This window comes from Grampus griseus, assembly GCF_964374135.1.
Source record: "Grampus griseus genome assembly, chromosome: 6".
Taxonomy (NCBI): Eukaryota; Metazoa; Chordata; class Mammalia; order Artiodactyla; family Delphinidae; genus Grampus; species Grampus griseus.
In genome coordinates, this window is record NC_139000.1 from 74,616,430 (window position 1) to 74,633,920 (window position 17,491).

Below are 17,491 nucleotides of genomic sequence, written 5' to 3' on the forward strand. Positions count from 1 at the left end.
TCTTTCAGATTCTTTTCCATTATAAGTTATTACAAGGTATTGAATGTAGTTCCCAACAACAACAAATCCTTGTTGTTTATCTATTTTATATATAGTAGTTTGTATCTGCTAGTCCCAAACTCCTTATTTATCCCTCCCCTTCCCCCTTTTCCCTTTGGTAACCATAAGTTTGCTTTCTAAACCATAAGTTTGTTTTCTATGTCTATGATTCTGTTTCTGCTTCATACATAAGTTCATTTGTGTCATATTTTAGATTCCACATATAAGGGATATCATATGATATTTGTATTTCTCTGATTTACTTCACTTAGTATGATAATCTCTAGGTCCATCCATGTTTCTGCGAATGGCATTATTTCATTTTTTTATGGCTGAGTAATATTCCATTGTATAAATATACCACATCTTCTTTACCATTCATCCGTCAATGAACATTTAGGTTGCTTCCATGCCTTGGCTACTGTAAATAGTGCTGCAATGAACATTGGGGTGCATGTATCTTTTCGAAATGTAGTTTTCTCCAGATATATGCCCAGGAGTAAGATTGCAGGATCATATAGTAGCTCTGTTTTTAGTTTTCTAAGGAACCTCCATACTGTTCTCCATAGTGGCTGTATTCTTAATCTGACCTCCTGATACTACTAGATATTTTCAGTGTAGCACTCACCCTGCTAAAGGCTAGATTCCATTCATGGCGTGCATCCTCCTAAGCTAGGGTGTTGTTAGCTTTGACAAAAAGCAGAGGAGAGTTCAGCATAACCCGTTTGACTCTAGATAGACCTGATCCCACACCTCCAATCCAGAAACTATGATCCACGGAATCCCTTAGGTCTGAATACATACCTTGGGTCTCTGCCTCTGCACTTTGTCCTCACTGTTGGTGTCTACCACTGGTTAGGGTGCTATCACAACGTTCTTCTTTGCTGGAAAGGAATAAGCTACTTTTCCGATATGTTTCCCTTCCCTGTTCCAACAATCCCAAATGCAGCAGAGACAGGAACTACCTCAAATTTCTCTGTGTCACAAGTGATCTTCGGGAAATTGATGTATTTTCTTACCTAAGATTTTGAAATAGTTATCTTATTTTTCTCTCAAAGATGACTGAAAATCAACTTGACCGGAAGGCAGGTCCAAGTGACCTCTTGGGGGCAGGATATGTAGAATGTTCACACGTCAGATGTCCCTGATTCCACTCAAACAATCCTTTCGGTAGCAGAAGCCAACTGACCGCTTCCAAAATCTTGTTGGAGTATCCATGAGTTAGTGGAAGTCACAGCTACCATCTAGTGAGGGCTGACCATACTATACACATCTTACTCTACATTACCTGTCCCCTTTTTGCAGAAGTGGAAACTGGCTGCGTGAAGTTAAGTAACTAAGGAATTGGTCAAAAGTGGCAGAGCTGGGATGTGAACTCAGGTCCACGTGTCTTCGGAGCCCTGACTTTTTCCACAATACCATACTCGGCAGCCCCTCAAACACTTTAGGAAGCCATTTTGTCTTCTCACCCAGCCATCTCTGTATTGGACCAGAAAGGAACAAATGTTACCAGAAGCAGTTTAGAAGGACTTTGACTCTTTGCTTGGAAGTGTTTGCCCCACTCTCCCAAACACACAAATACAACAGCAGGATCTGCGAGGGCATCAATCCAACATAAACTTTCAGGGCTACTACAATAGCTTTGGAAATAAGCCAATGCTTATACAAGCATTGCAATGATCTTCTTAATCTCCCCTAGAAAACTCCTTATTTAACAATGCGATGGGGTCAGTGTTAAGAACCTTTGTGTTTATACCTATCTAGAAGCTTTTTTTTTTTTGACCTTTCCAGCCAAAAGACTTTAACCACACGGGTCATCTCTCAGTGGCCACCTTCACAATCCACCGGATCCTGCCCCCTGACTCAGGAGTCTGGGTTTGCAGTGTGAACACAGTGGCTGGGATGGTGGAAAAGCCTTTCAACGTTTCTGTTAAAGGTAAGGTCCATTTTCCAGGGAAAGAGCTTGTAACCTTGATGGTGCTGTGTTTATGTATCACTGGGTGCTGCTTCTAAATGGAAATGCTCTCTGACCACTAAAATACCTTTTGGATGTTCTCCAGGACACTAAACCTTAAAAAAAAAAATTATGTGCATTACAATGGAAAGGAGGGATTAAGTTTATGACCTTTGGAGTTACATAGCCCTGGGTTTGGTTTTCATTGCTAACAGCTAGTAAACTTGGGTGTGGCCCTGAGCAAATGAATTTGACCTCTCTGAGCCTTTCTTTATTTGTAAACACAGCTTAGTTTATCTACCACTCAGGGTTATTGCGAAGATTTGTTAAATAGTGGAATTGTGTCTGGCATAAAGTGGCTGGTAGTGATTTTATTTTGTAAAAAGTTTAACTTTATCATTCTCGTGACTTCCTATTCACTGTAGAGAATAATTTGGAGAATTTTCATTTTGAGGACTACTCACTTAATATGAAGCCCAGGCTATGCTATACAATTAACATGAATGATTTTCTCCCATATTCAGAGTTCTGAATATTCTTCCTACTATGAATTAGTATTTCAAAATTCAGAGTTAAGTGGATGTGTGTACCTTTGAGGCTTGCAGGGAAGAAATAAAGTGGAAGTAAATCCAAGTTAGCTTGGTTGGTGTACAGAGATACAACAGGGAATTTTAAATTTGGAAGTTACTTTTTAATTCATTTAGACAAAAACACCTAACAACTCTGTGGTATATATTCTAGAAAGGCACTGAGCTAAGTGCTCATTCATCTTATTTAAATTTTATGAGTACAATGTACAGTAGTATTGTTATCCCCACTTTATCATTCAAGAAAAAGGTTCAGAAGGTTTAGGTAACTCATCTAAGGTAACACATCTGGCAAACAGCCAATCTTAGTTTTGAATCTGGTCTTGACTCCAAACCCTGCATCATCTTTTGTAGATCATTTTGCTTTCTGAGACTCCTGTGTTAAGATAAAGAAGCAAGATAACAGAAGCTGATTAGTATATAAACTACTTCACTACCTGATTAGGAAGCTTTGGTTGTTCCCAGAGGTAATTTCTGTAAATGAACTGAATGTAATTACCCAGAATATATATATTTTTAAAAAAGGTCAAGAACAGTACGAGCATAAATACAGCCTCACAGAGTTGGATTCTCTGCCCTGAGAACCCATATAAAACACCTCAGAATCTTTAATGTTTTTTTGGATTACTGGAAAATCCCAGATCTGTTTTATTCAGTAGGACATTAACACGATCAAAATAATTTCTTACATCATACATGTTCTTGGAAGAAAGGAAATGGTATACAGACAAGACAAATTATGTTATTTTTAAGCTTCTTGAAATGTTTGCTGCCCATGGAAAGTAAATAATAATAAGTAAAAAACCATGTTGCCAAGATTCAGAAGAGTTACTGATTCTAATTTTTATTTTTTAAATAAAAGACACAGCACACAACATCAGTGCACAGAAACCTCTCTAGTTCTAAGTCACTGGTGCCTGTTCACTGTCATATTGACAGATATAAGATGGAAATAGCCATTAGGTAAGTTAAGCAGTGTCTTTAATCATAGTATTAAAAAAAAAATAGATACAGAGATACAGTTGCCCTTCAGTATCTGTAGGGGATTGGTTCTAGGACCTCCCTGGATACCAAACTCCATTGATGCTCAAGTCCCTTATATAAAATGGCATAGTATTTGCGTTCAACCTACGCACATCCTCCTGTATACTTTGAATCATCTCTAGATTACTTAAACAATAATCCCCCCTTATCTGTGGTTTCACTTTCCACGGTTTAAGTTACCCACGGTCAACTGCAGCCCAAAAAATTAAATGGAAAATTCTAGAAATAAACAATTCATAAGTTTTAAATTGTGTACTGTTCTGAGCAGCATAATGAAATCTCACACTGTCCCACTCCATCCTGCCGGGGGATGTGAATCCTCCCTTTGTCTCATGCATGCCACCCATTAGTCACTTAGAAGATGTCTAAGTTACCATCTCCTCTGTCATGGTATCACAGTGCTTACGTTCAAGTAACCTTTATTTAACTTAATAATGTGATGCTGGCAATTTGAATATTCCCTGACTGTGCCTAATTTGTAAATTAAATTTTACCATAGGTATGTATGTACAGGAAAAAGCATAGTGTATATAGGGTTTGGTACTGTCTGCAGTTTCAGGCATCCACTGGGGTCTTTGAATGTATCACCTGAAGATAAGGGGGACTATTGTAACACCTAATACAATGTAAATACTATGTAAATAGTAACTATAATGTAAATACTTTGTTAATAGTTGCTGGCACATGGCAAATTTCAAGTTTTGCTTTTTAGAACTTTCTGGAGTTTTTTTAAATTTTCCCCCTGAATGTTGATCTGCTCTTGGTTGAATCTGCAGATGCAGAACCTGCATACAGAAGGCTGACTGTACTAGACTTTACTACCAGAGTACATACTGGAGCAACCACTTTGGAAAACTGGCAATATATATTAAAGCTAAGCATACACCTACCCTGTGACCTGATAATTCTACGCCTAGGTTTATGCTCAAAAGAAATGAGTTCATATGTGAAAAACAAATAATCTTCAGTAATGTTCTGAGGAGTATTATTCCTAAGAGTCCAAATATCCATCACCATTAGAAAGGATAAGTAAATTGTGTTATATTCATATGTAATAGTTTGCTAGGGCTGCTGTAGCAAAGTACACTAGACTGAGCGGCTCAAACAACAGAAATTAATTTTCTCGATGTTCTGGAGGCTAGATGATCAAGGTAATCTCACCTTGATCTGAGATCAAGGTGTTGGCAGAGTTAGTTTCTTCTGAGGCCTTGCTCCTTAGCTTGTAGACAGCTGTTTTCTCCCTGTATCTTCTCATGGTCTTCCTTCTGTGTGTGTGTCCTAATTTAATCTCCTTATAAGGACAACAGTCATATTGGATTAGGAATGACTGTAGACCTCATTGTAACTTAATTTCTTCTTTAGAGACCCTATCTCCAAATACAGGTACTGTTTATAGAGTGCAAGGGAGAAAGGAACAAGTCAAAAGAGACAAATGATATTGGATGAGGTAGGAAGTATCTAACGTGTCCCTTCATGACCCCTGCCTTGTGGAATTCATGACCTTGTGTAATCCCTTCCCGTTGCATGTGAGCTGGACCCAGCAACCCTCCTCTCATACAGGAAGAGTGATGTGCAGGGCTGGCTTCATGGGTTTATGACCTGTCCACACAGGGCCCTGCACTTGGTTTAATGTTCTATTGTCTTCAACTTGAAATTTTATCTTTGAATTTCGTAAGTGAAGTCCAGTGACACAATGGAGTGTGCGCATGAGCAGAAGAGATAGACTCACTGTCTGTCTTCTTTCTTGGCCACCCCGTTCCCATAAGTGTTCTCGATGACCCAGGGCCCAGGATTCTGGTGGACCTCTGACTCACGGGAGCTCAGTAAGACTCAAAGCAAGTTGGGCTACTTCTACAATTGAATAAATGGGGGTACTGACAGCCTGACAAGATGTCCTTTCCTTTCAAACCAGAACTTGCTTAATATTGTGGACATACTATAAATCTGTTTATATACTGTGGCCCTTAGGAAAGCCACAAACCATTGTGATATCCAAGAATTTTTCTTTCCCCAAGAACCAATTTTCACCTTGTTGGGAGTGCTCTTTCAGTCCCATTGGGAATACATCGTCTTTGACATGGGGAGATTATTCTGGATTATCTGGGTGAACCCACTCTAATCACAGGAGTCTTTAAAGACTGTCAGAAAGAGATATTACAATGGAAGAAGGGTCAGAGACACATGACTCTGTTGTCTTTGAAGATGGAGGAAGGGACCATGAGTCAAGGAATACAGATGTTTTTTAGAAGCTGAAAAGGAAACAAATTCTCCCTTAGAACCTCCAGAAAGGAACACAGCCCTTGTTAACACCTTAATCTTAGCCCGGTGAGACCCGAGAGACAGACAGACAGAAAGACAGACTTAGTCTGGTGGTCTAGTAGGAAGACTGGTATTCAATAATCACACCAAATTACTAAGAATAATAAATTCTGAAAATTGCAGTGAAGGAAAGTGTTCTGTGGAAGGGTATGACACGTGAGCCTAACCAAGGTTCTGGGATAGCCCCTGTGAGGAACTCACATGAGAGCTGAGGGATGAATGATGAGTAAGAATTAACTGCAGAATCATGGGAGGTGTACAGCATTCCTTGCAGGAGAACAGTCTCAACAAAGAACCAGAGACAGAAAGGAGCCTGGTGCATTGTTAGTTGAATGAACTGAAAGGTCACTAGGACTGGAGGGTATTAGGTGAGGGAACGAGGAAGTTGGAGAGGAGGCAGGGGCTCTATCATCCCTGGCAGGTCATGGTATGAATTTTAGATTTTATTCGAAACGTAGTGGGAACCCATTGAAAGGTCTTGAGCAGAGGAGTGCTTGTATTTTAAGAAAGTACTTTGTGGATAGTGAGTTGGAGGGGCAAGAGCAAACCAGGAGATCACAGAGACGGCAACTGCATGGAATCTGAGCAGAGAACTCTAAGAGGGCTTTGTTGGGAGTGTAAAGGCACTCATCCTCTACCCCCATCTCAGAACAGCAGTAAAACTCCAAAGTGTAAGGACCGATCTGATTCTTGACACTTTATTTAGTTCTTCCAAAGCCCTTGAATGCCCCAAACGTGATTGACACCGGACATAACTTTGCTGTCATCAACATCAGCTCTGAGCCTTACTTTGGGGATGGACCAATCAAATCCAAGAAGCTTCTCTACAAACCTGTTAATCATTATGAGGCTTGGCGGCATATTCAAGGTAAGGTTTGGAAAGGAAAGGCTCCAGCTGGAGATGGGGCACCAGGAAAAAAAAATGTTTCCCCAAATATAGAAATCCTCTCTCCCAGTCTCAACCCTCTACCCCCAGTTCGGGGCTGTAGCAGTGGATTCCATTTCAGAGTATTCAAGAAGGAGTTGGGGGGCGGGGGGTGGTCCTCTGAGTTCTGGGGCTATCTTTTTGGAAGTCATGATGTAAAATGGGACACAGAACACACCTGTGTCAGGAGTTACTATCTGCATCAATATTTCCTTTCCAGGCTTCTCTGGATCTCTAATCCCTTTTTGACTCTATCTTGCTTGGTCATGGTGAAAGATACAAGTTTATGCCATGAATAGGGTAACAGGCAAGTCCAGGGCCTGCTGGAAAGGCAGAGACTTAATTTGCTTACATCTGAGGGGTGATTGTTGCTGCTGTATCAAGTTGTTTATTCTTTTTCGTATTTGAGTCTTGCCCTGCCTGCAGGCTCCTAACTCACAGAGGTTTTGAGAGGAATTTGGACCAGAAAGTTTGGGCTGTGGCAGGAAGAGGAGGGGATGTGGGCAAAGAGAGGTACATGCCCCTCCCCCAACTTTTGGGGAAAAAAACCCAAAATGTAATAAAATGTCAAAAGTTCATGAAAACAGTTAAATGTATTTATTTGTAAATTAAATTTATTTTGAAACACAAATGACAATTCTGTTTGTTGCATGATGATGCAAAAATCACATTTTTTAAAAAAGAAAGCTGGGCATCATCTATTGAGCCAGCTGCTTTAATCGCACCATCTTATAGCGAGACCTGCCGCTGTCATGCTTGTAGGGAATGTGCAGCCCGCCACCAATACTTTAGTCTCACCATGGCTGTGATTGCCTAAAAAGCGCCCTCTACCCATGAGCTGTCGATAATCAAAGTTACAGAAAAGGAGAAGAAAAAGAGGGATTTGGGCTTAATAATACTAGCTGATTGGGGTATATTGAATGATGTCTTGGTATCATTACTGAGCTCTTCACATTCTTTTGAAGATTCAGCCAAAATTCAGAATCCCAGCAACATAAGGCTGATTTGCTGGACTGCTGTTTCTGTTGCGGATGGCTAGGTCTTTTTAAAAAGCAGCTTTTTAAAAAAACATGGTGTTAATAATCCATCCTCTCTTTGTGGACATCTACGAAGTGGTCTTCTAAAAACCCTTAAACACAGTCCAATACGTTTTCTTACCAACTAGGAATTTATCATATGGTAAGGCAAAAATCTACCTTTGCAATATCGACAGAGAAACAGAATGGCAAAATAGAATAGCTAAAGAGAAAAGAAGCATATGTCATTTGCTTACGGGATCTATTTTCAAGTACTTCAGAATGCTTCATTTGTTAGGACATGACCATCACAAGTTCACTGTCTAGTCATTGGAAGCATACCCTCAAAGAGTCTCTTCTCTTGATAGGTTGATTGCCATCACTGTAGGTACTTGAAAACAGAGGTTATTTTATATTATTCTAATTGAGTTTTTCCCCTAAATCTGATTGGTATTCCATATAGTTGAAGATTTGCGTGGTTTTACTCTACAAATGAAAAGACAAACACACTAGAGCAGAGATGTGTAAGTGGCACAGAGACACTTACATGAAAAAGCCTTATTTTCCTTATATTAGGAACACTGAGGCCCTGAAGATGGGATTGCCTCTCTGTTCTACTCAGACATTGTATTTTTAAAAACCAAACATTAGTTCACCTCACAATAACAACATTCCAGTTTAAAGAATGTAAAAGATTGCCAACTTAAGTTTCCTGAACTTTCCCTCTTCTCAGTGACAAATGAGATTGTTACCCTCAACTATTTGGAACCTCGGACAGAATACGAGCTCTGCGTGCAGCTGGTCCGGCGTGGAGAGGGCGGGGAAGGGCATCCTGGACCCGTGAGGCGGTTCACAACAGCTTCTATCGGTCAGTTGAAGCAAACAGGCATTTATTCAGGAGCTGGGTGGGTGGGGGAGGAAGGGGAAAGAGGAAGGAAGACCAGGAAGGGTGGTGGTGGGTGAGTGGGATGGTGGTGGAAAGGGGTTTGCTTTTGAATGGGTGGGAAAGTGACAGGAAGGCTAGCAGCTTGGAGCCAAACTGGTCCTTTATTTGGGCTGCACTCCTGGTCTGTCTCCCTGGGGGAGGGAGTCTGCAGCAATCCACCGGGACAGAGAAGGAAGCAGATGACCCTTCAGGAAGGCAGGGACATCCCTTAGGAGTTGGGATTTACTTAGCAGCAACTGTGCTCCGTCTTGGCTCCCGAGTTTTACCACCAGCTTCCTGTTTCCATCTTAAGGGCCCAAGACACGCTCTTGCCGCATATGTACTCCAGAAATCCCAGTTTATTTACTTTCGAAAGTAATTTCTAGTTTTTCGAAGTCATTCACGCACGTAGTGAAAACATCAAATAGAATGAAAGGCTTTTACCTATGGAACAGCAGTTCTGGGCTTCCCTGATGGCGCAGTGGTTAAGAATCCACCTGCCAATGCAGGGATCACAGCTTTGAGCCCTGGTCCTGGAAGATCCCACATGCTGTGGAACAACTAAGCCCGTGCGCCACAACTGCTGAGCCTGCGCTCTAGAGCCTGCAAGCCACAACTACTGAAGCCTGTGTGCCACAAATCCTGAGCCCACGTGCCACATCTCCTGAGCCCACATGCCACAACTACTGAAGCCCATGCACCTAGAGCCCGCGTTCCGCAACAAGAGAAGCCACCACAATGAGAAGCCCACACACCGCAATGAAGAGTAGCTCCCCCCCTCGCCGCAACTGGAGAAAGTAGAGTCCCAGAGTGGTTAATAACTTGCCCATGGTAATGCATCAGGTACATTGCCGTACTAGATCTTCAGACTAGATATCTTTTTGTTTCTCCTGGGAGAAGCAAAATATCCAGGTATTTTTTACCTGGGAGTCCAAAGGCACGATGTCCTTATCCCAGTTGATGAGTTTTCCTATTTTTAGTCCATTTACTAAAAGCAGAAGGATATGGAATGATTTAGTGAGAAGCTAGGAAGAACATCAGGCTCTTCTGCAGGGGTTGTGCATCCCTAACAGAGACTCTCCCCTCCACACTCCCCACCTAGGGTTCATCTGACCAGCAGCATCCTTAAAGAACCAAATGAAACTCAGTAGCTACTCTGATGCTTGTAGAAACGTTGCACAAGTAAGGAATGGCTTCCTGGGAACCCACCAGGTAGTAAATACCAAAAATAACACTGGAGACTACATATGACTTAGAGGATAAAGGAATCTCCATGACTATGATCCAAGGGGCCCCTCATATGTCATCAGGTTGCTGCTAAAAGGCGAATGGTAGTTAATTCTCTCTTAGAGCGGAGCTGATGAATCAAAAGGGGAAGGCCATAATCTGACTCAGATGGAAAGTATTTATGGAACAGAACATAAAACACTTCACAGACCCGTACTGTGCTGTCTTCAGCTCTCAGAATATGTTCCAGCCAGGATGTATTTAGAGATGTCTTGGAATCTATTTCAAAGTAGTTCTCAGGGGTGGGCGGGAAGGGAATTCTTGAAGGTTCATCTTTTCCCAGCATTTGAATTTTGCTGATGTTTGTTTTTAAATTCATTTGGCAGCTGCACTATTTATAAGTGTGTTGGTTGAGTGATAAAGGCTGGGAAGGCCGGGAGGGGAGGGGAGAGAAGATACTCTGAACACACGGCAGAGAGAGGGCAGGTTGGGAGGGGTGAAGGGTAAGTCATGCTCCCAAAGGGAGGGAAAGGACCATTTATGGGGTTGCTCCTCTGTACCAGGCACAGGCGTAGAAGGTTTACATGTTTGCTGCACACCATCAGTCCTCCCTCTGTCTGCTGTCATCGTAAGCCTATCTACCCACGCCAGGTGGCTTATTTCGGAACTTAAACTTTAGAGAAGAGCAAAAGGAGGTGACATCACCTCTCTCAATTTGCAAAGGTTATGGAGAAAAGACCAATAAGACCTGGAGCATAATGCCCAGCAGGTGGCAGGACCTGATGACTGGTTCTCCCACATCTAAGGGTGGTCAGAACTGACCAGTGAGAGTCCCTCTCCCATTGGGTGGAAACAGACCCTTCCTCTCACCTCTAACCAAGTTTCTCAACCTTTTTATTTTATTTTTTAATTTTTTTAAACTTTTTTTTCATTTTATTGGAATATAGTTGATATACAATGTTGTGTTAGTTTCAGGTGTACAGCAAAGTGATTGTTATACGTATATTCATTCTTTTTCAGATTCTTTATCTTATTGTAATTTTTTAAATTATCATCCTCTAAAGAACTTCTTAGATAGTTTTGTCCTTAAGACAAAATCTCTATTTTGTCTTAATGTCTCTTCTGCCATGGATTGTAATACCACAGATCTGTTTATATATTGTGGCCCTTCATAAACAATTGTCATTATCTAAAATTTTCTCATACCCCAAGAACCAATTTTTGCCCCCTTAGGGGCAATAATGTCCCCACCAAGAATACATGAGTAGAGGATCACTATTCTATGTTTTGAAAATACTTTATATCTGAAGTTTAAAATATCAATATACTATTATTAACTGAAAATTTACAGATTCCTCCACTGTCCATTGGCCCAATATATTTTATGAAGGAAGGAAGGAAGAGAGAGAGAAAATGTTGACAGAGCCCCTAACACCTTCCAAGCATTTTCACCTTCACTATCTCATTTCTCCTCCTGAGTCTGGAAGATGAGTATTTTCATTTCATGCTACATGTGAACTCGGAGAGGTTATGAATTTTCCCAAGGTCACAAAACTAAAGGGGCATGCTCCTGCCTCTTTGATTTCAAAACCCATATTGTTTCTATTCAGTTACCTCTCTGGTAGCCCAGGCTCTTGGGGTCAGAATTGGCGTGTGGTCAGAGTCAAACCTTGATGTGATCAGAGCAGTGCGAGGCCTGGCCTAGCCATCACAGCGTTGTCATGTCTGAAATTGTCCTTGCTAAGGGGAAGTAACCCTGAAATTGCTTTAAAATATATTACTCAAAATGGGAACAGAAACACTGAACCTACAACCCCAGAACCTTGGCAAATCCAGTGTTTCCATTTTTATCAGTTTCCTTCCTTTTTTGCCAGCTGTAGACATGGTTTTTACCAAGTGGTAAGCAGAGATTTTTCTCGTGTGTTTTAAGTTTTGGAGGGGCTTTTGTACTTTTTCCAATAAACTCTTAATCCCTTGGATGGCTATATCATAATTTATTAAAGCATTTTCCTATTTTGAGCATTTTGGTTTCTTATGATTGTCTGTTATTATAAATAATGTTGTAATGGACATCTTCATGCACCTAGCTTTTCGTTTCCTTTGAGTTGTTTCTTCAGGATAAATCCTTGGTAGTCAGACTATACTCCCAAAGTATATGATCATTTCTAGAGCTCTTGAAAAATATTCCCAAGTTGTCCTTCAAAGGGGTTGTATTCCTGTCTTACAATTACTCAAGCTACGTACTAGAATATTTTAAAGCTTTGCTATTCTGGTAGGAAAAAGGAAAAGTATTACATGGCTGCTAGCATGTGTTTCTTTGATAGCTTGTGAAAGTGTATATTATTCTAGGAGCCAGGGTTATCCTATAAAGCTGTCCTTTGGGGCTGTTGTTACCTTCACCCTATATAAAAACAATGATTATTCTGGTTTCTCCTAGGTCTTCCTCCTCCAAGAGGTCTCAGTCTCCTACCAAAAAGTCAGACCACTCTAAATTTGACCTGGCAACCCATATTTCCAAGCTCAGAAGATGACTTTTATGTTGAAGTTGAGAGGAGGTCTGTGCTAATGAATAGTGATCAGCAGAATATTAAAGTGCCAGGCAACCTGACTTCAGTGCTCCTTAACAATTTACAGCCCAGGGAGCAGTACATAGTCCGAGCCAGAGTCAACACCAAGGCCCAGGGGGAATGGAGCGAAAATCTCATCGCTTGGACCCTCAGCGACAGTAAGTACCTCATGATGCCCCAGCCTTGCCTGAATGACACTTGGCTGCTGCCATTAGTCTTAGCTCCCGTCACTTCAAGTCTGCTTCTTAGAAACCATAAAAGGTAGTTAGTTGTGAATGGAGGCTCATTAGTGCCCCTCACCAACACATCAAATCATTTTAGCAACCTGTAATATATACGAACGCTTCATGTGTTTGGATTTGTGATAATTCAGGCAGGACTGTGCTAAAGTTTACCTTTCCTTTCTATAGAGTTACTTATTAAGTAAATTAATAACATGAATAAGGTTTTCTAGGGCTTGTTGAATCTGTTATATGACAGTTTTTAGGATTGTTGCACACAGATGATGATTCATCTAATTCATCTAATCTTAAAAGCCAAAGAACTCTGCTTGAAAAACTCTTCAAAACAGACAATTCTTGGCATTACAGTATATATATATACTTGAGAGTAATATATATTTGAGAGTAATAAAACAACTTTTCTTTCAAAATATTCTTCAGTTCAGGCTTCTCTCAATCTCATATTGGTCATTAAAAATTAGTTGGAACTTCTAGGGTTTCTTTGTAGAATTGAAAGCTTTTTCGTCATGAGCCAGAGAGTTCTATTTTGATTCACTGCATTAGAACTGTCTGTGCATTTTGGAGTCCTTGGAAAGACTAGGTGTTTCTGGGTCACACCAACCCGTCACTTATGCTAGGATCCTGTGGTCTCTTGTCAAATCCCAAAGTCTGAGGTTCTTGTCTGCAGCTGAGTTGCCACCTCCCCAGTAACAGGTGTGTAAATTGGCTCTTGTTTTTCCAGGCACTCTCTTCTTTTATCCATAACATGTGGAAGTCTCAACGGTTTTGTCTGTGTTTAGGGATGTCTTCTTCATCTTTAAAAAAATCCTGACATTTAGAAGTTATAGGACAATGCAGAGAATAATACAACAAAAACCTACATTTCTACCACACAGAATTAACAACTCTTAACATTTTGTCATATTTGCTTTCAGCCTTTTTGTGGAAGTAATTCCACAATACAGATATATCAAAATCCTCTTTGACCATCATCCCCAATCTAATTCTCTCCCCCTCTCCCCCGAGACAACCAAAATTATGAGTTTATTATGTATCTTTCCATTCAATGTTGTATACTTTTAATACATTAAGTACATCCATAAGTGTGCACATGCATATATAGTCTCCATCTTGCTTTTTGAATATGTCTGCTAAGTGCTTAACATATTTTCTAACAAGTGCTTAACACGGACAGACCCTATGGACCAGTGGCTAACTACAGACTAATAGGAATCTTATTTCTTCTACTTGAATCTATTTCTTAAAAGCTGTGTGACCTCAGCCAAGTCACTTAACCTCTCTGAGCCTCAATACTTACAGTGAGATTGTTATGAGGAGTCAATGAGTTACTATATGGAAGGGCCTATATAAATGTCAGCTCTCAACATTTTTCTGTTTTCCTCAGTATCAAAAACAGTGTAATAGCAGTTTGTGGAGTAACAGAATTTCCGAGGTCTTAATTTAGTTTAAGGATGGCAAATATGTGATGTGTGTGTGTTGCCATTTTCCTGTCTGCAGCCACTTTTCAAGTCTGCGTCGAGTCCACTACCAACTGATTGGAGTTACCCTCTGAGATAACACTTACTAGCCATTCATGGTTTATGAGCTGATATTAACTCTCTCTCAGAAGCATAATAATCAAAGAGATGGTAATATATCTTAAGTAATATGTTGTTTGTTTGTTTTAAATTTCTAGTTCTTCCTCCTCAACCAGAAAACATCAAGATTTCCAACATCACAGACTCCTCAGCTGTGATCTCTTGGACAATCCTGGATGGCTATTCTATTTCTTCTATTATCATCCGTTACAAGGTTCAGGGCAAGAATGAAGACCAGCACATTGATGTGAAGATCAAGAATGCCACCATCACCCAGTATCAGCTCAAGGGCCTAGAGCCCCAAACAGCTTACCAGGTGGACATCTTTGCAGAGAACAACATAGGGTCAAGCAATCCAACCTTTTCTCATGAACTGATGACTCTTTCTGAATCTCAAGGTTGGTAGAGTGGACAGGTATTTACATAGAATTATTTCTGGAGAGTATCAGAAAAGCCCCACTGTCTTACGATATTTACCCCATATTCGCATCATGTGACATAATTGGGCTGGTAGGCGTCACCATCTCTAAAGAGGTCCTTGGAATGAAAATGCCCCTTGGAAGGATAACCCGTTGATCTGTTATCTATCATGAAAACTTAGGTGAACTTAGCCCATCAGCACTCCCCATCCAGCAACTGAAGCTCTGAGGGATATGAATGTGATTCCATGCAGAAGGAAAACAGAGGACCCAGCTTAGTGGAGACAGCCCTGCGTGGTGCAGTGGGCGCTCCAGGAACCACACTCCACTCTTTCTCAGAACGAACCCTCTTTTAGCTTGGATGACACTATGGTAGTCCAAGTTTTCTTTTACTTTTCAGATCCAGGTTGTGATGTCTCCACATCCACCGTTAACCCCCACTCCAGAGAGAATAAGCTCTTTGAGATAGAGATCACTCAGAGTGCCAAGCACACGAGGCCCAGTGTTTGAGACTTTTTGAAATTGAAATATAGTTGATGTAATGTACAATATTATGTTAGTTTCAAGAGCACTACATAGTGATTTGACATTTGCATATATTATGAAATGATCACCACAATAAAGCTAGTAACCATCTGTCTCCATACAAAGCGATTACAATAAGATTGACTACATTCCATATGCTGTATATTACATCCCCGTGGCTTATTTATTTCATAACTGGAGGGTTGTACCTCTTCATCCTCTCCAGTGTTTGTGATTGGTAAAACCTGTTGAATGTAATTAGTGAAAGAGGACCCCGGGGGTGGGAAGAACTGCAGCTCCTGGAGAGCCTTCCCTCTGAGGTCTGTCTGAAATTGCACTTCCTTGCCCTCTGTGCTATACAGCTTGTGCAAGGGAATGTAGCTAGAGGGACATTAGAGGAAAATGGTGATTTCTGCAAATTTATAATTCAGACCAGAGTATTTTTACAGAAAATGTTATAGCACTAAAAACTTCTTGGTTCTCTTGGGACCTACCTAGGGCTTAAGAAATAAAACCAAGCAAGCCCTGTTCTCAGTGCTGATTCTTTGGAACATGTTTGAAATATGCAAGGAATGATGGGTCTGCCAGTTATAGAGAATTGTATTCAATAGTTTTCACCTGACACTCTTAATAAATGCATAATTTCAATAGTTACTTGTGTTTTGGTAAAACATGTACAGGCCCTAAATCCAAGTTATAAATAAAACACTAAGAGAAAAATTTTAAGACAAGAGGTAACAAAACTAAACAACCCTCATCATTCCATTTCAGACATCTCTTTATGCACGTATAAAACAGAGATAGAAGGAAAGGTAGCTAATCACAAAAGAATAATTATTAAAAGATAGGATCATGCTCTACATGCTGTTTCTCATAAAAATACATTGAATTTATCTTTATTTGAATTTAAATAAGGGAAAGAAGTGGAGGGGTTATACCATAGTCTTTAATAGTTTATTTTGACCTGAGCCCAAAACTTAATGGTTTTTCCTCTCTCTCTCTTCTTTCCTTCCTTCTTTCTTTGTCCCATTGGTATCCTCAGGTTTTCTCTATCAGCTTTTTTATTTAACATCTTTATTGTAGTATAATTGCTTTACAATGTTGTGTTAGTTTCTGCTGTATAACAAAGTGAATCAGCTATATGAATATATATATCTCCATATCGCTTCCCTCTTGTGTCTCCCTCCACCCTCCCTATCCCACCCCTCTAGGTGGTCACAAAGCACCAAGCTGATCTCCCTGTGCTATGCAGCTGCTTCCCACTAGCTATCTATTTCATATTTGGTAGTGTATATATGTCAAGGCTACTCTCTCATTTCGCCCCAGCTTACCCTTCCCCCTCCCCATGTCCTCAAGTCCATTCTCTACATCTACATCTTTATTCCTGTCCTGCTCCTAGGTTCATCAAAACAATTTTGTTTTTAGATTCCATATATATGCGTTAGCATACGGTATTTGTTTTTCTCTTTCTGACTTACTTCACTCTGTATGACAGACTCTCGTTTGTTTGTTTTTATGGCTGAGTAATATTCCATTGCATATATGTGCCACATCTTCTTTATCCACTCATCTGTTGATGGACACTTACGTTGCTTCCATGTCCTGGCTATTGTAAATAGAGCTGCAATGAACATTGTGGTACATGACTCTTTTTGAATTATGGTTTTCTCAGGGTATATGCCCAGTAGTGGTATTGCCAGGTCATATGGTAGTTCTATTTTTCATTTTTTAAGGAACTTGCATACTATTCTCCATAGTGGCTGTATCAATTTACATTCCCATCAACAGTGCAAGAGGGTTCCCTTTTCTCCACACCCTCTCCAGCATTTCTTGTTTCTAGATTTTTTGATGATGGCTATTCTGACCAGTGTGAGGTGATACCTCATTGAAGTTTTGATTTGCATTTCTCTAATGATTAGTGATGTTGAGCATCCTTTCATGTATTTATTGGCAATCTGTATATCTTCTTTGGAGAAATGTCTACTTAGGTCTTCTGCCCATTTTTGGACTGGGTTGTTTGTTTTTTTGATATTGAGCTACATGAGCTGCTTGTATATTTTGGAGATGAGTCCTTTGTCAGTTGCTTCATTTGCAAATATTTTCTCCCATTCTGAGGGTTGTCTTT

General features: G+C 40.4%; 1 protein-coding gene across 2 annotated transcripts in view; it reads left to right on the forward strand.

Annotated features, from left to right (window-relative positions):
* The window catches only part of TEK (TEK receptor tyrosine kinase), a 102,659-nt gene that overhangs the window by 62,590 nt on the left and 22,578 nt on the right, over positions 1 to 17,491 (forward strand). For both annotated transcript variants that reach the window (XM_082657116.1, XM_082657117.1), the window contains 5 exons: positions 1,831 to 1,975; positions 6,650 to 6,811; positions 8,618 to 8,752; positions 12,474 to 12,761; positions 14,521 to 14,820. In XM_082657116.1, coding sequence (XP_082513242.1) covers positions 1,831 to 1,975; positions 6,650 to 6,811; positions 8,618 to 8,752; positions 12,474 to 12,761; positions 14,521 to 14,820 — 1,030 coding nt within the window. The remainder of the gene's footprint in view (positions 1 to 1,830; positions 1,976 to 6,649; positions 6,812 to 8,617; positions 8,753 to 12,473; positions 12,762 to 14,520; positions 14,821 to 17,491) is intronic.